Source organism: Xyrauchen texanus, chromosome 25, assembly GCF_025860055.1.
Source record: "Xyrauchen texanus isolate HMW12.3.18 chromosome 25, RBS_HiC_50CHRs, whole genome shotgun sequence".
Lineage (NCBI taxonomy): Eukaryota > Metazoa > Chordata > Actinopteri > Cypriniformes > Catostomidae > Xyrauchen > Xyrauchen texanus.
In genome coordinates, this window is record NC_068300.1 from 1790723 (window position 1) to 1812509 (window position 21787).

Genomic DNA, 21787 nt, shown 5'->3' on the forward strand with positions numbered 1-21787 from the left:
GTTGGACCAACATCGGGCATCAGGAGAACTGATCGTAAAGGAAGGCAAATTCTGCCTCACACGAGAAGACTTCTGGAGCCTGGGTTTAAGCCAGTGCATGGAATCTAATGTGTGTATATTTACTGTCTTAGTTTACTGCATAAAAAAATAATTCCCGGATAATGCATCATTTTACATATGGTAGCTTTCGCAGGGATGTAATCGTTCTGTAATTAATTTCAGATCGGAAATGCTTGCCTCAAGATTGTGGAAGAAGTTGCACGAAGACATGTACTTCATACTATTATATCATCTTTTAAAAGTATTTATTTTGCTGCATACATGTTTAATAACTTATAATGTTCTTTCCATAAGGGAAAAACATTTCACATTGTGGACCTCTATGTTGTTGCCACCTGGAAAGACAAAAATGTGGACCCAGTGCATTGTTTGCCTGTAAGTTTTTTTGTTTTTGTTTTTTGCTATCATATACTCCTCAACCGAGAAAGAACTCTATTGGAAGCAGGCACAGAAGTATACGTTTTTTGTGTATGCATATTATTTTGTCCCAATACTATTAGGAAAATGTGAGGTCCAAGGATGTCATACTATTTCCAGCTTGGAGCAGGCAGCCGGATGAAGCTGATCACTATCTGCTCTGTGTTGAGTTTCTTTTTATAATCTTTCTAGCTATAATATTTTAAAATTTAACAGTTAGGGTTAAGGAGTTCTATTTTCGTGGATATTAACAAAATACCCTTTGCAGGTTATGTTGGTAGTTAAGAGGGAGATACTTTTTCTTGACTCTCTTCGCCCTGATGGTTTTGGAGATGAGACTTACAGAACCATATTTAGGTTGAGACTAAAGATAATTCATTTACTGGCCTTGTTCCAGGCATGTTGTTTGGTTACATTTCCAAAAGGAGCCTCGTTCTCAGGCTTCAGGATCGTATAAGAGCCTCGTTCTCAGGCTTCAAGATCATATAAGAGCCTCGTTCTCTGGCTTCAGGATCGTATAAGAGCCTCGTTCTCAGGTTTCAAGATCGTATAAGAGCCTCGTTCTTAGGCTACAGAACTGATCATTTAATTACACGTTTATTTTGTGTTTTCTTTGGAATGCCAGACACATTGCAACCTTCATTGACCCAGGATCCTGGACTGAAAAAACAGGAAGAGACCTTGAGGTATGTTTTAAATGATGGAATTGTGTAAAGCTAATTTAAGTATGTATGTATACATGTTTAAACAAGCTATCAGTTTTTTAAACTAACTGGATGCACTTTTCCAGTTTTTTCCTCAACAGTGTTCAGGGAATTCCTGTGGTGTCTACATGCTGATGGTAAGAATGTTTAATTTGTCAAAGCTGTTAGATCATGGAGTGGTGGTGGTGTAGTGGTCTAAGCACATAACTGGTAAGCTGGTAACCAGAAGGTAATCAGAAGGAATTAGGAATCAGCTGGTTTGAGCCCCACAGTCACCACCATTGTGTCCTTGAGCAAGGCACTTAACTCCAGGTTGCTCTGGGGGGATTGTCCCTGTAATTAGGGCTCTGTAAGTCGCTTTGGATAAAAGCGTCTGCCAAATGCATAAATGTAAATAATAAAATCAAAGTCTTACATTGTTATTTGTATTTCACAGTATGCTCTCAGCACCTGTACATCATGTCCATTAACATTCACAGAGGTAAGCTGGATTTTCACACAAGTATGCCATCAAACTACTGGTATATGTCCAATTTTTATTTGTATTTTTGTTTTTGTGTTTTTAGGAGGAGGTGCCATTGATTCGCCAGTGGTGGTGCATTCAGCTGATGGAGAGGTTTTGCCTAGAAGGGTATGACAGACTCTACAGATAAAATTTCAGTATCTTGGCTGTATTAAGTCACTGTTTGCAAAGTGATACTAGAAAGTTGTTTTACAAATAGAGTGCATATACATTACATATTTTCCAAAGTTATGGACAGAGATTTGCATACTGGATGGAAGAAGCATCCCAACTCCTTCAGGGAACCCTTGAGCCTGTCTTTAGGGTGTCAAAATCCACCACCACAAAACTGTTGCCCAGCAGAAGAGTTGTGGCTGAAGAGGACATTGATAAGGTAAATGATTTTAGTGGTCATATATCAAGCAGTTGCATGCATGCTTGCTCGATATATAGTTTAATTAGTTTACGTGCCATTTATATATATATATATCTATATCATTTATTTCACCAGGTGCAACAGCCGGCCATTGTAAAAGACCTTCATGCAGCTTGGCACTGGGTTCACAATCACAGAGACTTATTCCATGGGGATGTGAGAGAGCCTGCATTTCTGCAAATGAACAGGGATGAACAACAAAATGCCCTCAGGAAGGTCCTGGGGGGTGAATTCTCCAATACAAATGATGAATTTTTGTTTATATTTCAGTGTCAAGAGGACATGGAAACATTTTTGTCATACTGTGTTGATGAACAAGGCCTGAAGGTCAATGCCATGTTCCAGTGAGTGAGTCAGTGAGGGATGGAAGCTATTAATTAATGTATTAAATAAATCGAATGAATAAATAACTTTATCCTGTGTGTTTCTTAAATGCAGACATTTGTTAAAGTATGCTGAAATAAGTAGAACATATCTTTAGAAAATAAAATATTAAATGTAAATAAACGCACACACACTTATAAACACATCTGTATTTCCCAAATGGGTTCTAACAAATGTAAACTATTTAGTTTAACAGCAGCCCTATGCACCCTATGTTCATGTCTTTTCTAAAGCCTGAGGCTTTTACCTCTTAATCTCAATACATGTGAATTACTTCTGATTAAAAACAGTACGATACAATTTGTGGTATTTCAGTTAAAAGTTGTTACATATTTGGGTATACAAATAACCAAATATAACTATATGCACTGCTAATTTGAACACAATTGTTACATAAACAATGAAGTGGCTTAATTGCGGGGCTGCAGAGAGACCTATCTTTGATTTAACAAGATTTAACAATCTTTGCTTGTTAAATCAGAGGGTCTGTCTCGCCTAATTAATGCCACTCAGGCATAAGCCACATGGAGTGGTGATGGTGTAGTGGTCTAAACCACATAACTGGTAAACTGGTAATCAGAAGGTCGCTGGTTCGATCCCCACAGCCACCACCATTGTGTCCGTGAGCAAGGCACTTAACTCCAGGTTGCTCCGGGGGGATTGTCCCTGTAATAAGGGCTCTGTAAGTCGCTTTGGATAAAAGCGTCTGCCAAATGCATAAATGTAAATGTAAATAAGCCAACGTGTGAAGTAATCAATGGGATATTAATACAATTTTTATGGAAAAACAAATGGCATTATTTGAAAAAGTCAGTGATACTACATTCTCACAAAAAGTGTGGCTTAAACTTCATTGATTTCAGCTCACTAAATAACACAATTAAAAAAACTGGCTAAATCGATTCCTTAACCCCACCTCTATTTGGAATATTTTCCCTCAGCTTGCCTTCTCACAACTTGGTGGTGCAATTTTTTTTTTTTATGTAATTATGGTATTCAATAAGTCCCTGTCAAGCTATCTAACTTTCACCAACAAGTTCTTTTGGCACTAAACTTTTCTCCTAATCTGTGTTACATATGGAACAATAGGAACATTCTATTTAAGAATAAATCTTTGTTCTATAATTACTGGTTCAGTAATGGAATATTTCATGTAAGACAGCTCTTTAATAACGAAGGTTTGCTTTTTAGGTATACTGAATTTATTTCAGAATATAACAGTTATGGATGCAATTCCATCTGGCTTACACATGATTTTCAAAAATAATACTCTCTCTTATGGGTTCAAACAAACTAACATCTTCCCAAAGTTGCAAAGAATAAATGCATGACCAAAACAAACGAAGAGAGGTTTCAGTGTCATTCTGACAAAAAGAGCAATTAGTGTCAAAATCAGATCTAAAATGTTTAAGAAATTTTTGACAGGGTAAATATTATGAATTAATTAAAAATATATTTGTTTTACTTTGTGAGGAAAAAGCTTTTTTGCATAGACCATATATTTTTCCAATTTAAATGATCAAAGAGTCCATTCCAATATGAGATTATAGGAGGGGCAGAGACAATGTTCTCAAGGAATAGAGCTCTTATTTTATGATTCAGTGAAACATATCTCACCAATAGGTGTGGTTACCCTCTCCTGAATCTTTTTAATTAATTCATAATATTTACCCTGTCAAAAATTTCTTAAAGAAACATTTTAGATCTGATTTTGACACTAATTGCTCTTTTTGTCAGAATGACACTGAAACCTCTCTTCGTTTGTTTTGGTCATGCATTTATTCTTTGCAACTTTGGGAAGATGTTAGTTTGTTTATCTAAAAATCGAAGTTTTTCAAAGAATCCTAAAACTGTTATTTTTGAATTTGTTGAAGCAGATCCAAATACCTGCTTTATAATAAATGTAATTATTTTACTATGTAGATTTTATATTCATAAATGTAAATATTTTTAATTGTAAACCTATTTTTTTGGCATTCTTACAAGAGATAATACTTCACTTAAAAAAAAGCAATCAGAACATTTACAATTTGAACGGCCTACAAACATTTTAATTTAATTAATGTGTAATTTTCTTTTAATTTAAGTAATTCCCACTTTCTTTCTTTTTCTTTCTAGTTTATTATTTTAGTTACTTTTTAGTTTTGTTTCTGTTTTGAGTTTGGTAAAGTAGTTTCCTTAACTATTCTTATATTGCTGTTATTCTTTATATTTATATTTATTGTTGTGTATTAACTTTGTTGTACCACACTGTGAACTGAATGTTCACATTAAGCAATACAATATATATATATTTCCATATATTTTATAAATTTAATTTGTGCCACATATTAACCTTGAAATAAATTTTACAAAAAAGTGTATTTAAAAAATATATATATATTATTAACAAGAAAAAAAACATACAAAACACTCGTAGGGGAGAAATAAGAAATATGCATCAATAGGAACAATACAATTATTGTCTTTATATCAAGAGAGTCACTAGTTAAGCTATCTCCGGTACTGATCGGGTAGTGTCAAATAACTAGCCTACTGTCTTTTTTTATTTTTTTTAAAGCTTAATAAAGTCATCTTTATTGACAAAAAAAGGATTCAAATCACAAGTGACTTATCAAAATATACATAACAATTTTCTCAAATAACTACTGTCTACTGTCGCTCACTCATTTCGTTCACTCAATGCTGAAATATAGTGCACTCACAGCCATTCACTATATAGGAAATAGTGAATGAGTGAACGAGTGGGTGATTTCAGACACAGCTAATGTCTGCTAACACTTTCTTCTTTGCTACTCTTAAGCCAAAGCTTGCCTCCTATAGGTTAATCTACAAAAGCTCACTCTACAACAATAGCTGTAAAGTTTTTCTTGCTTTTAAGTTTTTACTTTTAGATATTGTTTCTAAATATATTTTAACATCGACTTTAAATTGTTCAAAATTTGGCATTTTTTCATTCCATTTGATTTTATGAATATAATAACAGACAATTATAATAATTAAATCAAACATAAACAGAATATTTTTATCACCATCAAATGAAAAACATTTTAGCATAACATCAACTTCTTCAAAGTTAACAAGAATCATAGCTTTACTTTGTAAATAATTATTGAGTTCTTTCCAAAACATTTGGATCTTGGGACACTCCCAAAATAAATGAACAATTGTCTCAGGGGAAATTTGACAAAAAGCACAAATATCTTCCATGTTCACTGTAAATCGCGGCACCACAAGTGATTTAACTGGATAGACACGATGGAACATTTTATATGAAACCTCTTTCGCTTTATTTGTGATGCAATACTTATGAGGTGTCATCCAAAGTTTACTCCAATCAAAACGTTTTTTAAAATGAGAATTCCAATGAGTAGTAACAGCAAGTATATTTTTAGATTGAAGAAGAGAACGTAAGAAAATATTATTACATCCAGAACTTGTGAAATCCTTGCCCTGCAGCTTGATACAAGCAGTAAATTCTTCATCTGTTTGTAAAGAATAATTATTATTACATTCTAATAGCCTCAAAATTTCCTTGGGAATGGCATGTAAAACCAAAAAATATTGGATAGGATCAACTGAAAAGTTATAAATATGAACAAATTCAGGATCTTTTCAAAATCTTTTTTTATCAATTGTTTAACCCAAATAATTCCCTTTTCAAACCAATTCTCAAAAAATATTGATTTGTTTCTAATCCTTATATATCTATTATTCCAAATGGTACATTTATGGGGGAAATATTATGACTATACATAAGAGTCCATGAAAGTAATGCTTGTTTGTGGAAACTTGCAAGTTTAATGGGTATTTTGTTAATATCATAATCACATTTCAATAAGAACTCTATACCACCTACTTTTTTAAATATAGATTTAGGTATGGTATACCATATACTTTGTTTATTTTTTAAATAATTTTGGAGCCATTTTATTTTAAATATCATGTTAGAGGTCTTAAAATCCAAAACATTCAGTCCTCCTTCAGTTTTTGATCTACAAATATTTTCTTTTTTAATATAGTTGTTACGTACCCCGCTCCTCTGCTTCTACCCGCTTCGTCGGGCACACACGCACACTCACTCCGCGAGCTTTCACGCTCTCTTCCCTCCATCGAGCTTACACGCTCACTCCGCGAGCTTACACGCTCGCGCCCCTCGATCGAGCTCACTCGCTCACTCCCACACACCCCTCTCTGGCTCTATGCTCGCGCCCAATCACGGGATCATTAGTTTCACCTGTACTCGTCCCAATCACCTGTCATTGTTTACACCTGCACTCGCCTCTATATATATCACAACCCTTTCGTCTCACTCCGGTTGGTTATTGTGTTTAGTTTCCCGTGTCTTTGCCCCCCGCTAGTCTCGTCTAGTTTTGAACTCCTCTAGTTTCCCCCTTAGCTTGCCAGCTCTAGTGTTCCCCTAGCTCCCCTGTTTAGTGTTACTCGTTGTTCTCATTCTTATTACCCCGGCTTTGACCCCCACGCTTTCCTTGACCTCTCTCGTTGGATTTGCCCCTTGTTTTATCTTGATTCCCCGGCTTTTGACCTACCACTCACCCTGACCATTCTTCACTGGATTTGCGCTTTTTGTACTTTGCACGCTTTATCACTAATAAAGCTGTTTGGATTCGACATTGTGACTGTCTCTTCTTGTGCGGGTTACAATAGTGTGATTTGTTCTTCCAAATAAATCTAAAAAGTTTGGTGTCTATCATTTTTATTAAAGAGGGGGGTACATCTAACACTTGAGCAATATAAACCAACCTAGATAAACCCTCAGCCTTAACCAGTAACACACGACCATTTAAAGAGATATCTCTCATCAGCCAAGAATTAAGTTTTTTTTCAAATGATTGAATGACAGGAGTGAAGTTTAACTCACTTACTTTTTGAAATTTGTCCCCAAAACCAAAAAATTCAAGGGTTTTAAAAATAAAGTCATGTTGTATTGTATCGAAGGCCTTGTAAAAATCGACAAACAGAATAAAACTATTTTCATTGATAATTTCATTATAATCTATGAGATCTAATACAAGTCTAATATTATTACAAATATGTCTTCCTTTTATAAAACCTGACTGCCCCTCATCAATAATACATTCTAATCCTGATTTTAACCTTTCAGCGAATATGGAAGCAATAATTTTACTATCGTTATTAATTAAGGTGATAGGTCGCCAATTATCTAGTAATAATAGGTCTTTATCAGGCTTTGGAATTAATGATATTAGACCTTGTGTCATGGAGGGTGGCAAAACATCCTGATCAATAGATTCTTTAAAGACCATTAACAGAAATTCAACTAAATCATCTTGAAATATTTTAAAAAGCAGTTAAGCCATCATTTCCGGGGGACTTGTTTAATTTAAGTTTATTTATAGCTGTTCTAATCTCTAAAATGGATATTTCCTGATCACAAAGGTCTTTAAATTCTTCATCTATATTATGTTTTAGGGGTTTTAAAAATTCATCTATTTTGTCCACAGAACATGCACTGCTGGAATATAATTTACCATAAAAATTTGAGACATATTTTGAAATAATAACAGGGTCCTGTGTTTCATGGCCATTAATATTAAGCTTTCTAATAGATGTATATTCTCCATTCCTTTTCTCCAGATTATAAAAGTATCTGGAATTAGTTTCTCCATCTTCTAACCAACGTCTTCGTGATCTAACAAATCTTCCTTTTGCTTTGATTATATAGACTTTATCAAACTCAGCCTGCAGATTCATTAACAGATTAGAGTTCCTGTCATTATTATTATCAGTGATGTTACAAATAGCTCTACTAATTTCCTCTTCCTTTTAGATTTTGCAACTTCTTTGCCTTTATTAACTGCACTAAGTCTAATCTGAAACTTCATAAACTCCCAGTTCTTACAGTATAAATTTGTCTGCCTAGCTTGATTCCAATATTTTTGTATTATTCTCTTAATTTCATGTTTAAAACTATCAATTTCCAATAATCTATTATTAAGTTTCCAATAGGTCTTAGAGCCTTTACATGAAGATACGTTATTCCATATAATGAGAAGATCAGTTATTTTGTGATCAGATAATACTGATGGTTCAATGGACACTCTACTTGTATTTTGTTCTAACGAATTAGAAATTAACCAAAAATCAATTCTTGACTGTTTAGACCCATCCCCATTACTCCATGTGTACTCTTTCAAAAGTGGGTGTTTAAATCTCCATATATCAATTACCCTCAATTTATCACAAAATCCAGATAACTCTGAATAAGTTGCAGATGGTCTAATTGGAATAGGAATTCCATCCATCGTAACATCTGGGACAATATTAAAGTCCCCACCTAGAATAATTTCAACATCATGAAATCTTTCTCTAACCTTATTAATCTCATTTTCAATATCAGAGAACAAATCAACATTATATTTGTGAATATTTGAGGCATATACAGTACCTAACAAAAACATCTTCCCATCAATGGATACTATTAGAATTATCCACCTACCCCCACTGTGAACTTTGCTACTAACAATTTTACCTTTAAATGAACCTGTTAGAATTGCAACTCCTGCTGAGTGATTACTTCCAAAAGAATGCCACATTTCACTACCCCATTGAGACTTCCAAAAATTCACATCTGAAGAACAAGCATGAGTCTCTTGTAAGAAATAAAAATCTACAGTATATCTCTTTCAATACAAAAAAACAGCCTTTCGTTTACTTAAATCTCGAATACCCCTGACATTAAAGGAACAAAATGATAACGACATGAACTTTTAACAATCAAAATTACAGAAGAAAGAAAAAAAAAAAAAACTTAAAGAGCTAAGGTATATGTAACTCAAAGGGTGCATAATTCCTATTAGTTTACAATTTAACCTGGGAGATTATTATTTTTTATTTAGTTTTTCCTCACTCCCCCTCTACCATTCTCTTTCAGATAGTATTGCTTATTCTTTGGACAGAAACCACCAAAACCAAACTTTTATTTTCATTTGGGGAAAATTTCAACGCCATCAACAAAGGCTCTACTCCCCACAAAAACAGCTTTACGACCTTTCTCTCTGGCGTCTTTCACCGTGGGCCACAAGAGTTTTCGCCTCTCCACGTCCAGCGCAGTTAAATCTTCTGTAAACTGTAAACGCTGCGCTTGAAGGAATTCACAGTTCTTCGCCCGTTTCCAGAGTAGATCCCGAGTAGACCTGTTCGTGAACTGAATAATCGTTGTTCTTGGGCTTCTGCCCTGTTCTTTCCGACCCAATCTATGAACAATGTCCACATCAACCTGGCATCTATCCTTCAGCTCTGGAGCAACTGAACCACAGATTAAAATCACCAGATGCTTGAGATCTTCATCCGTTTTCTCGGGAACACCCTGCAGCCTCAAGTTCCATCTCCGCCGATATCTTTCAGCTTCGTTGATTTTTCGTTCAAGCTCAGCAACTTTCTTCTCGTGTGATTTAGTGATTTCTTTTACCACTTTCATTTCGTCTTTTAAGTCCTTAACTTCATTCAGCGTGAAGTCAATTGACTTTTTCAGGGTTGCAATGCTGAGCGTGTTTTCTCGAATCAGATTCTCCAGGTGCCCCAAACTCTCATAAATTTTCTTGGATAAGAGAGTTACAATGTTCTCTTGCATCTCAAGAAGCGACGTCTCTTCTTTAGTTTTTTTGGAACGAGGTTTTTCTGGCGTGTCATCTATATCTGGCATACGCTGAAGGTCTTTCTCGAAGGTGTACGAGTATGAGTGATCTGCCGTCTCAATGTCATCACTTATCCCTTCATCTTGACTTTTTTGTGTCTCCACTGAATTCGATGTTTTAGAATTCGTCTTCTTTTTTCGTTTAATGGCACCACCAGAGCTGTTGTCCTTATTCGGTTTCATTTTGTGAGAGGAAATCGAAATTCAACCGAGGGGAAACTATTCCAAAATCTATCTTTTAGTTAACAATCCATTGTAAAACTCATGTAGTCTATAACGTATGACAATGAATTTATCCCATCAACAAATATTTGGAAAAAACACCACTAAAACGTCCGCAACTAAGAAAGATCACCCACCTTGGCCGCCATCTTGCCGCCCCCCTTCCGATCAGGGCTGATTAAGCGCATCAACACTCCAGTCCAGTTGGTGGCGGAAATACACCATATGTTGTTTTGCAAACCTCCAGAAAACACCAGAAGAACTCATTTCGGTAAGTGTTCAACATCATTTGTGAGATTTATATTGATTTTTAATTGATAATTTTCTCTCTTAGGCGTTTTAATCTCTGTAAAATAATCTTTTGTATCTCATCATGACACTTTGTTTTGTGACTGACGCTTAAAAATAATCAGTTTCAGGAGAAACACAGAAATCTGAGAATATTATGATTAATTTCTGATCGATGATCTCTTTAAATCAGCGGCTGATTGTAAATGAGTTCAATGTTCGGTGAGAGTGGGGCACAAAAAACGATCTTCTGCTTTCCTCGAGTTTGTTTAAATGCATATTTGGGATTACTGGTCATATTCAAGAGGTAAACAAATCAACTAAAACACTCAAGAACAGGTTTATTTGCACTTTCTGTCTGTCTGTGGCTCAACTCAAGCTTATAATTTAGTCCAGTTTGATTAATTAATGGTGAAGATATGTCCAGTAATGGTGTAATGCACTAATAAGTAATTAATTATAGTAATTTACTTTTACATTTAAAAAAAAATAAAGTAAAGGGATTACTCTTAATTTTTCGGTAATTTAATTAGTTACTTCTAATTGCATTAAATGCTGTATAGACTATAGAACAATTCTATATGAAACAATAGTGAATTTAAAATCTAAATTTCACGTCTAATGTTAAAATGTATGTTTTCTGAGTTAACAGTGCCCCTTTAGTTTCCCCAATGTGCATTTTTTGCTAAATTTCTGCCAACAAAGGACAATTCACCAAATCTGTGATGTATTCATATTTTTCCGTGTTTGTGATTGAAAGATGATTTTAAAATGGTCACACATGACAAATTTCTGTTTTGATTTACACCCTTTTACAGATTTACTGTATATTGTAATTCATATTGTACTGGTGCCTTTGGTTTTTTATTATATGCAATTTATTTTTATTTTAAATGTTTTTGTTATTAACTCCATGCAGCAAATCAAATAGACATAGCAGAAAATGCTAATCAAACCGCATGAAATCATATCTCCTGATATCATATAACTGACAAAGACACACACATAGACAATAAAACAGCAGAAAATATTTAGAGACAAATAGCAAAAAATATCACTAGACCCTCTCCGCTGCCCCTCCCCAAGAGCCCTCCAAAAAGGCCAGATAGCAACCCCACTTCCTGATTTATATACCCAGGTTGCACAGTCATCTATATACCAATTCCATAAACACCGCCACCTTTCCCAATTCAACACACCACTCATGAAATGAGGGTGCACCAGACAACCTCCATCCCCTGAGGATTACCCACCTGTCAATCATCATGCCAGTCAGGACCCAGCTCTCCATATTTTTATCACCCATATTCAGGACCACCCCATCACCCTAAACACCTAGTCTGGGGCAAAACCAAAACCGAGTGTCCACTTCCAGAGTATCTGCTGCTTTAGGGGTGTGTGTGCTACTCCCAAAAATAGTACAGAGCAGGTGGCGCAGCAGTAAATACCTGAGGACTAATAAAGAACAGAGATCTGGGAAACCTAAAATGTTGAACCATGTTTTCAAAAGATCTCAGCCCTCCACTCTCATATAGGTCACCAATTAAACACTCTGGACATTTTTTTCTTTACAACGTGCAAATGCGAGATAACAGGGTGTAACTTAACTTCTCCAGTTAGTTTAGTAGAAAGGCTTTGCAATGGCAAAATAGGGGCAAGAAGATTCTGTTTGATACCAAACCAGTGAGGGGCTCTCCGGTGGAAGTGACCAATGAGCCAAATGTCTGAGACCGAATGCATTTTAATACAACAATATCTTGGGTAGGCCAATCAGACGTTTGTCAAACGGCCTATGTAACTTATAGAAATGTAATCTGGGACGTTTACCGTTCCAAATGAAGGACTTCGCTATACTTGGAATACAATTAATTTTAATAACATTAACCTTTCCAATCATAGATAAATGTAATGGAGCCCACCTGCCCACATTGCTCAAACTCTTTATTAAGGGGTCAAAATTAACTAAATCAAATCAAGTTAAATTTGAAACAAATTTGCTGTGAATAAGATGCCCAAATACTTAATGCTCTGTATAGGCCACTGGAAGGCATCCGGCTGAAAAGCCATTACTGGGCAGTATACTGTCAAAGCTAAAGCTTCGGATATAGACCAATTAACTTTGTATCCTGAGAACTTAGAAAAGGAATTAATAATTCTGTGGAGGATCTAGTGGGCTCGGAGAGGAATAATAAAATATAATCTGCGTAAAGCAAAAGCTTATGTGCCATACCTCCCGCCACCACCCCAGGAAAATCCACTTCCCTTCTTATCACGGCTGCTAATGGTTCCAGGGCAAGACCGAACAATAATGGGGAAAGAGGGCAACACTGCTGGGCCTGTTCCCGAACCTGTATATTTCTAAAACCTTAAAAAGATAATTCCATTCTACCATATCAAACACCTTCTCAGCGCCAAGTAAGATGGCAGCAACCGGAGACTGATCATTCGCCACTGACAACATAATATTGTTATCAGAAGAGCTTCAGCCCCGAATAAACCCTGCCTGATCTATATGTATAAGAGATGTCATAACTGAAACGGTTGGCCAAAATTTTGGCCAATATTTTTACGTCTAGCTGGATCAGGGACATTGGACTGCAACCCTTACACTCACTTGGATCTTTGTCCTTTTTAAGAATCAGACTGATCCGGACTTGTGTCATGGTTGGCAGAAAATTTCCATTCTTTAATGATTCCATATGAACTTCTAACCAAAGTGGAGCCAGTTCTGTAGCATAAGATAAAAAAAAATAAGCTGCAAATCCATCTGGCCCTGGAGCCTTGCCTGTTGGCAAGGCCTTGATTACCTTGCCAAGCTCCTCCAAGGTTATCTTAGAAGCAAGATAATTTGTTTTTGCTCAGTCGTCAGTTAAACTATAAAGATCAAGATAGAACTCTTTAAAAGCATTATTAATATCAATGGCTGAGGTAAATAATTCACCACCAGCAGATTTCACTGAGGGATAGTGACGTGTCGTTCATGAACGATTCGTTCATTTTGAACGAATCTTTAATATGACTCGGGACTACCGAGTTGTCTCAGAGAGTGATTCGTTCATTTTGTGTTGACCGCGCATGCGCGCAACATCGCATAAGGTACATGAAGTCATAAATGATTAGTTCATCTTTCGCGAGTCTTCGGGTTCGGCCGGGTCCGAGTCTTTCGTTCTTCCTGTCAGTCCCATAGAGACTATGCTGCTGTCAGTACCGGAAAGAGAAATGATTAGTTCGTCTGGTTCGGTTTCGGCCGGGTCCGAGTCTTTCGTTCTTCCTGTCAGTCCCATAGACTATGCTGTCAGTACCGGAAGAGAAATGATTAGTTCGTCTCTTCGGTTTCGAGTCGTTCGTTCTTCAAGTCAGACTCACAAACCCATAGCACTATGCAGAGACAGAAATGATTAGTTCATCTTTCGAGTCTGAGTCCTTCGTTCTTTTGTCACGTGACAGCTGGTATCTCGCATCAAATAAAACATTAGATTCAGTATTATTGACTGCGTCTGAATGTACATTGTTTTATATGTTGGGAATTAACATACAATTATCAAAATATATGTACAATAAACATCATCTGAAAAATAAAAAAAGGTCCATCTTATTATTGTCCCTGTCCATCTCTTTTTTTATTGTTAATATGTTTTTAGTTTTTATTATTATTATTGTTATTAGGATACACACACACACACACACGTTTATATGACAGCATAGTCTCTATGGGACTGACAGGAAGAACGAAAGACTCGGACCCGGCCGAACCCAAACCCGAAGACTCGAGAGTCGAGACTTGAACTAATCATTTATCTTTCCGGATCCGGACCGGTATGCTGCATGTGCATGCAGTCAGTGAGTGCATTGGCTGCTGTGTCACACCACACGGCCCACACACAGACACTGACGAGTCGACATTGACAACTAAGTATTTTTAACGTTTTGAAGTTCGAACCCGATGACACAAGAGGCGGAGAAAAAGGAGGTGCAATAGCTTACTGCAAACTAACTGCAATAGCTTAAACTTAAGACCCAATTAATAAATTAACATTTCGGTTTCTTATAAATTGGCTTTGGCTGCATTACCCTATAGTTTATTTTTATTTATTTATTTCAAATTGAATCAACATTTTCGTAAGTAGACTACTTGATGTTTTGGGCTATTTAACATGACATTTAATTATATTCTGCTGAAATGAACGAAATGACTCGAAAAAAGATTCGTTCATTTTGCTGAACGAGACTCAAAGATCCGAGTCAGTAAAATAATCCGAACTTCCCACCACTACTGAGGGAATGGTCTCTGCTTTATATATCTAGCTTCCCTGCGTTGTCCCCCGACTCAAAATATGCCTTGTATGTCTTGCCCTGAATTGCAAAAATTCCACCTTCCACAACAAAATAGTATTAAATCTGTATTTCAATCGGCTATTTTTTCTGAGGCCATCAGATGACATGGTAAAAAAATGGACGAATAGAGGATCACTCTTAATTTAAGAACAAAAGGGCAATTAACCACGCTGGGAAACGGACTGTTATTGTGAATTAAATCCATGGATTCCTTGGACTGATCTCTCCATTATAACACACTCCAAACCTGTAAAGGATCAGCTTTTATATTCTAGAATATATCAGACAATGTTTATTCTCGCTGTAACCATGTAAAAGTGACTTTTAAATTTGTTTATTTTAACAGATTTGTTCTTGTGTACAGTCATATAATAATCTTGAGTATGATGAATGTCAGTCCATTATAATGATGATGTTTTTGTGTTCAGATGTTCATCATGAGAGAACAGATGAATGTGATCCACGCTGGAGAACAGCAGATGCTGCAGATACCAGTGAAGATGTGTTCAGTGAAGCTGCTGGACTGCAGGAACCTGATGAAGATGAGAGGAGAAATCAAAGTAGAGGAACAACAGAGTGATGAATATTATGAAGAAACCACAGCAAAGGAACAACAGAGTAATGATGATGATGATTTTATTCCTTCAGATATGTTTCTCCTTGTAATGTTGTTTTACATATTCATGACAGGATCTGTTGGCAGATGATTTTATCACTCGAAATTCATAATAAAAAGTTTCCCTCTATTTTGTGTTGTCAGTTTAGAAGTGCTCAGTTTTCTTTTAAGGTACATCTTTTTTTATTTTTCCAAATTCAAAACAGTTCTGCAGGAACGGTCACTCTGGATTAGGGTTTTGCTTAAAGTCTTAATTTGTCCTTTTTAACATGATGTCTTTTAAAGGATGGTTCACCAGTTGATAGACAATTTAAAGTTATTTTTCAGATAATACATTTATAGCCACGATATACTTAATACAAAATCTAAAAAACAAACTAATGGTGTGATGGCATTTAGAGCAAAATCTGGTCAAAAAGGGGTTCATCAGTTTGTTTTGGTGGTTCATTACAGCTTTGTAGCAAACATCACTCATTCAGGTGCACAAGTTTTGATCACAAGTTCAGTGTTAACCACGAACTTGTGATCAAAATCTGAGTTCACGGAACGTTTGTACAGAGATTCTTGAGATCGCTGAACCTGATCTAAACCGGTTTGGCTCCATCTGGTTTTCTCAACCTGAAACTTACTCTGAAAATCAGAGTTTGTTCAACTAGCTTTGTGCAACAGGCCACTGGGCATGTCATGTAATTTCGATATAATAATTTTATATGAGAGCTGATTGACTCACCTAGTATGAATCTTGCACAGCAAAAATCACAAATTAATACATTTGTCCCTCTTGAACTGATTTTTGTTAATTTACTTTGTTCATTGCAGAGCTGATGGAAGTGAAAGAGGAACATCAAGAGCTGAATGAAGCAGAGGAGAAACATCATGATTTCACAACTGGAGAAAAATCTTTGAGTTGCTCAACAAAAAATCCTCAAAGAAGAGCAGCAAAGAAATCTCTTACTTGCTCTCAGTGTGAAAAGAATTTCGCATGTAAAAAAATTCTTAATATACACATGAAAATTCACATTTACCACACTACGTACCACCACGCCCCGGTTCGGTCTCGATGTAGTGCTGTATGATGTTTGTACGGCCCGGTAGAGGGGAAAACACATCTGCAAATTCCATTTGTAGATTGGAAACCTCTGTGAGTTGACGCGGTGAGAGGTGGTCTCCACAAGTAACCGGGGTGTTGAGATTGCGAGCTTTGTTTACCTCTGGTCCGAGCTCCGCCCTCTCCGGAACTAGCGTGGCCAACGTCACAGAGGCCGCCTCTTCTCTCCACAATTTCAGGAGGTTGAGATGGTATATTTGCCGCGCGCCCCCTCTATCGGTACGTTTAACTTCATAATCGAGATCCCCCACTCGTCGTGTGACCTCAAAGGGTCCTTGCCACTTGGCGAGTAATTTAGAGCTCGATGTTGGGAGTAATACGAGTACCTTATCTCCCGATGCAAAGTCCCGTAGCCGAGCACCCCTGTCATACAGCCGGCGTTGGCGTTCTTGAGCCTGGAGCAAATTCTCCTGTGTTAATTGCCCCAGTGTGTGGAGTTTTGCTCTAAGATCAAGAACGTACCGAATTTCATTTTTGCTATTAGAAGGTCTCTCCTCCCAAGCTTCGCGGATGACGTCGAGGACCCCCGTGGGCGTCGCCCGTACAGCAGCTCAAACGGGGAGAACCCTGTGGAGGCTTGTGGGACCTCTCGTACTGCAAACAACAGGGGGTCCAGCCACTTATCCCAATTTCTAGCGTCATCGTGTACGAATTTACGAATCATGTTCTTGAGCGTCTTATTAAATCGTTCCACTAGGCCATCCGTCTGCGGATCAACTTAATGCCCAAGAGCTCGTAAAGTTCGCGGAGTGTTCGTGACATAAAAGTCGTGCCTTGATCGGTGAGGATTTCTTTCGGAATCCCCACCCGGGAGATTATCTTGAAGAGTGCCCCTGCAACACTATGTGCGGAGATGTTGCTCAGAGGCACTCCTTCCGGATATCGCGTCGCGTAATCCACTAGGACTAACACGAAGCGATATCCGCGTGCCGTCCGTTCTAATGGCCCGACGAGGTCCATCCCAATTCTTTCGAAGGGGACCTTGATCAATGGTAGAGGGCGCAATGGCGCTTTTGGGGTGGCCGGTGGGTTTACCAGCTGACATTCACGGCACGCCGCACACCACCTGCGGACGTCACCGCCAATGCCCGGCCAATAGAAATGGGCTATTAGACGGAGAAGTGTTTTTCGTTCCCCTAGGTGACCGGCCATAGGATTATAGTGAGCCGCCTGGAAAATCATTTCCCGGCGGCTCCGTGGAATCAACAATTGTGTCACTTCCTCTTTTGTTTGAGCATCCTGCGTCACTCTATATAGACGATCTTTAATCACGGCAAAATACGGGTATGAAATGGCGATGCCCGGCCGAGCTGTTGACCATCAATTACTCTCACTTGGTCAAGAGCATGTTTAAGGGTTTCGATCCCACGACTGCTCTAGAGGGAAGTCCCCTCAGGGAATTCCCTGAGAGGAGGGGTGGCCACCTCGCCCCTTCCCTCGTCATTCAGAGCAGCCGAAAGCATCCTGCCAAAGCATCACACACCGCACACCTCTTTATGCAGGACCCATCCGCGCAAATACCCTCTAAAATATCTTTAAAGCTCGGCCAATCAGTACCCAAGATTAGCGGATGAGTGAGGCGGAACTAACCGCTGCCTCCACACTATGGTTTCTTCCCTGAATTTAATCGCCAAAGTCACCATGGGGTACTTGTGAGCATCCCCATGCACACACCTCACCCTCACCAGTTTAGCTAAATCCAAAGCCCCGGGTTGAACCAAGCGTTGGTGGATGGTGGTCTGATTGCAGCCGGTATCCAGCAAAGCTTGGTAAATACCCCCCCTGATCCTTACCGGAATCCGGTATGCTCCAGCCCAATAGGGGGCAGCCTGCGGGACGTCGGAGACCCGCACCGCCGTCCCCACCTCCATCAGCGGACACTGATCCCGGAAGTGGTCTGGGTCTCCGCACCTCCAACAGGCCGGCCCAGGCGTTGCGGCCGCACTTGTGCTGGCGGGCGCCCCCACCTGAGGAGGAGAGCGGCTGAATGACGGGGGATGGGAGGGTACATTCTCCCAAGGCCGGGAAGCTGGTCTCTGGAACCCTCCATGCCTGCGCGGGGCAGGAACGGGCCCTGGGGAGAGAACAGAAGGAGAGAACATAGGGGAGGGGGCGAGGGCAGGGGCAGACACAAGGAAAGGGGAAAGAGAGAGAGACGAAGAAGAAGAGGGCTCGTCCGCCCTCGGGATCGCCGCCAAGTGGTCCTCCGCCAGCCGAACAGCTTCCTCCAGCGACGCCGGGCGATGGCACTGGACCCACCCCGCCATCTTCCGAGGCAGCTGTTGAACGAACTGTTCCAGTACCACCTGGTCGATTACTCCCTCGACGTCGCAGTCCCCCGCGAGCAGCCACCTCCGACAGGCGTCCCGGAGCCGTTGAGCGAACGCGAACGGGCGATCGGACATCCCTAGTTTCATGCCCCGGAAGAGCTGGTGATTCTCTTCCGGGCTCCGACCGACCCGCTGCAGAATAGACCTCTTCAGATCGGTGTAGGCCAGGAGGTTCGTTGCCGGCAGCTGCTGTGCCGCAAGTTGAGCTTCCCCGGACAGGAGGGGAATCAGGCGGGCTGCCCACTGTTCGCGGGGCCAGCCCCAGATTTCTGCTGAGCACTCGAACAAATCGAGGAAGGCCTCAGGATCATCTGCTGTCCCCATCTTCTGTAGCATGGTTGGGGGCAGCGTAGCGCGGGTGTCCGGGGTCGCGGTTGTGGGCGACGCCTCCTCCTGGCTGAGGAGGTTCCGGATGGCGAGCCGATCCTCTGCCTGCGCCCGCATGATTTAAAAAAAACGCCGATCCTGGTCCTGCCGGAGCTCAAGCAGGGATTGCTGGTGGCCTTGATGCAGTGTCGTGAGGGACTGGAGGACTTCTGCCAGCTGGGAGGACTCTATGGGGCGACCACTTTCCATGCTTCCTTTAAAGTCCCAGGTTTCGGCACCAGTGTAAGGCTTCTCACAGGAAGGAGGACAGGAAACAGGTCTTCAGCACAAGGTAAGCATTTTAATTCCCTTTGTTTTTACCACACAATATACACACAATATAATACAAGCACACTGAGTTGGTTTGTCGTCTCTCTCTCTGACTGGAGGCTCTGTGTCTGCTTTTATGCCTGCTCTCCTCGTGCTCACTGGAATTAGAGATAGGTGTTAGGCATAATTTAGCTCAGGTGTAAGCGCCCTTACCGCTTTCCTCTCCCGGACGGGCGCTTGACCATGCCCCCGCTGCCACACAGAGAAAAGGCATTTGAATATGATAACTGTTGTAAAGCATTTTTTGAGGATTCAGACCTAAGAAAACACCTGAAAACTCACACACATGAGAAGCCTTACAAGTGTTCTTTTTGTGGGAAATGTTTTGCACACCTGTCCTATTTGAAAAAGCACCAGAAAATTCATACCTTTGCCGGAGTTCATATGTCCATTGAATGTGGGAAGACCTTTACTACAGCCAGCAGCATGAAACAGCACCAAATAATTCATACTGGAGAGAAACCTTACAAGTGCTCACACTGTAAAAGGAGTTTCACTTGGTCATATCACCTGAAATCACATGAGAGAATTCATACTGGAGAAAAACCTTACAAATGCATACAATGTGGAAAGAGTTTCACTGAATCACATATCCTGAAAACACACGAGAATCCATACTGGAGATAAACTTTACAAGTGCTCGCACTGTGAAAAGAGTTTCACTCAGACACATTACCTGAAAACACATGAGAGAATTCATACTGGAGAAAAACCTTACAAGTGCTCACACTGTGGAAAGTGTGTCACTTATTCTCAAGACCTGAAAAAAACACGAGAGAATCCATACTGGAGAAAAACCTTACAAGTGCTCACACTGTGGAAAGAGTTCCACTCGGTTACAAGACCTGAAAACACATGAGAGAATCCATACTGGAGAAAAACCTTACAAGTGCTCACACTGTGAAAAGAGTTTCACTTATTCACAACACCTGAAAAAACACAAGAGAATCCATACTGGAGGAAAACGTATGACTGCTCTTAATTTGGGAAAAGTTTTAACAAAGCAAGTAATCTACGTAGACATGTAAAAAAAAGTATTGCGTTAAGTAAATTGTGGTAAATTCAGTTAGGATCACTACTTATTTCAGCTTTTATTTCTTTCATCACATTCCAATGGGTCAGAAGTCTACATATACTTTGTTAGTATTTGGTAGCATTGGCTATAAATTGTTTAACTTGGGTCAAATGTTTTGAGTATCCTTCCATAAGCTTATCACAATAAGTTGCTGGAATTTTGGTCCATTCCTCCAGACAGAACTGGTGTAACTGTGTCGGGTTTGTAGGCCTCCTTTCTTGCATACACTTTTTCAGTTCTGCCGACGGATTGAGGTCATGGCTTTATGATGGTCACTCCAGGAGAAGGGACTTAGTAAGGGAGGTGACCAAGAACCCAATTGTCACTCTGATAGAGCTCCAGCGTTTCTCTGTGGAGAGAGGAGAACCTTCCAGAAGAACACCCATCTCTGCGGCACTCCACCAATCAGGCCTGTATGGTAGATTGGCCAGACGGAAGTAAATGGCACATGACAGCCCTACTGGAGTTTGCCAAAAAGCACTTGAAGGACTCTCAGACCATGAGAAACAAAATTCTCTGGTCTGATGAAACAAAGATTGAACTCTTTGCAAGCGTCATGTCTGGAAGAAACCAAGCACTGCTCATCACCTGGCCAATACCATCCCTAAAGTGAAGCATGGTGGTGGCAGCATCATGCTGTGGGGATGTTTTTCAGCGGCAGGAACTGGGAGACTAGTCAGGATCAAGAGAAAGATGAACGCAGCAATGTACAGAGACATCCTTGATGAAAACCTGCTCCAGAGCGCTCTGAACCTCAGACTAGGGCGAAGGGTCATTATCCTGTTGGAAGATGAACCTAAGCACACAGCCAAGATAACAAAGGAGTGGCTATGGGACAACTCTGTGAATGTCCTTGAGTGGCCCAGCCAGAGCCCAGACTTGAACCCGATTGAACATCTCTGGAGAGATCTGAAAATGGCTGTGCACCGACGCTCC

The 21787-nt window shown here is 39.4% G+C and overlaps 3 protein-coding genes across 4 annotated transcripts in view; 1 reads left to right on the plus strand and 2 right to left on the minus strand.

Moving 5' to 3' along the window:
- LOC127618586 (zinc finger protein OZF-like) overlaps positions 1-21787 on the minus strand; it is a 178767-nt gene that overhangs the window by 130789 nt on the left and 26191 nt on the right. The window lies entirely within an intron of this gene.
- The window catches only part of LOC127618578 (gastrula zinc finger protein XlCGF26.1-like), a 105066-nt gene that overhangs the window by 23386 nt on the left and 59893 nt on the right, over positions 1-21787 (minus strand). The gene's annotated exons all lie outside the window — the stretch shown is intronic.
- Positions 19946-20307, plus strand: LOC127618922 (zinc finger protein 331-like; the record flags this gene model as incomplete). Its single annotated transcript, XM_052091625.1, has 1 exon — positions 19946-20307. A coding segment is annotated over exon 1 (348 nt), but the record flags the coding sequence as incomplete, so codon positions are not given.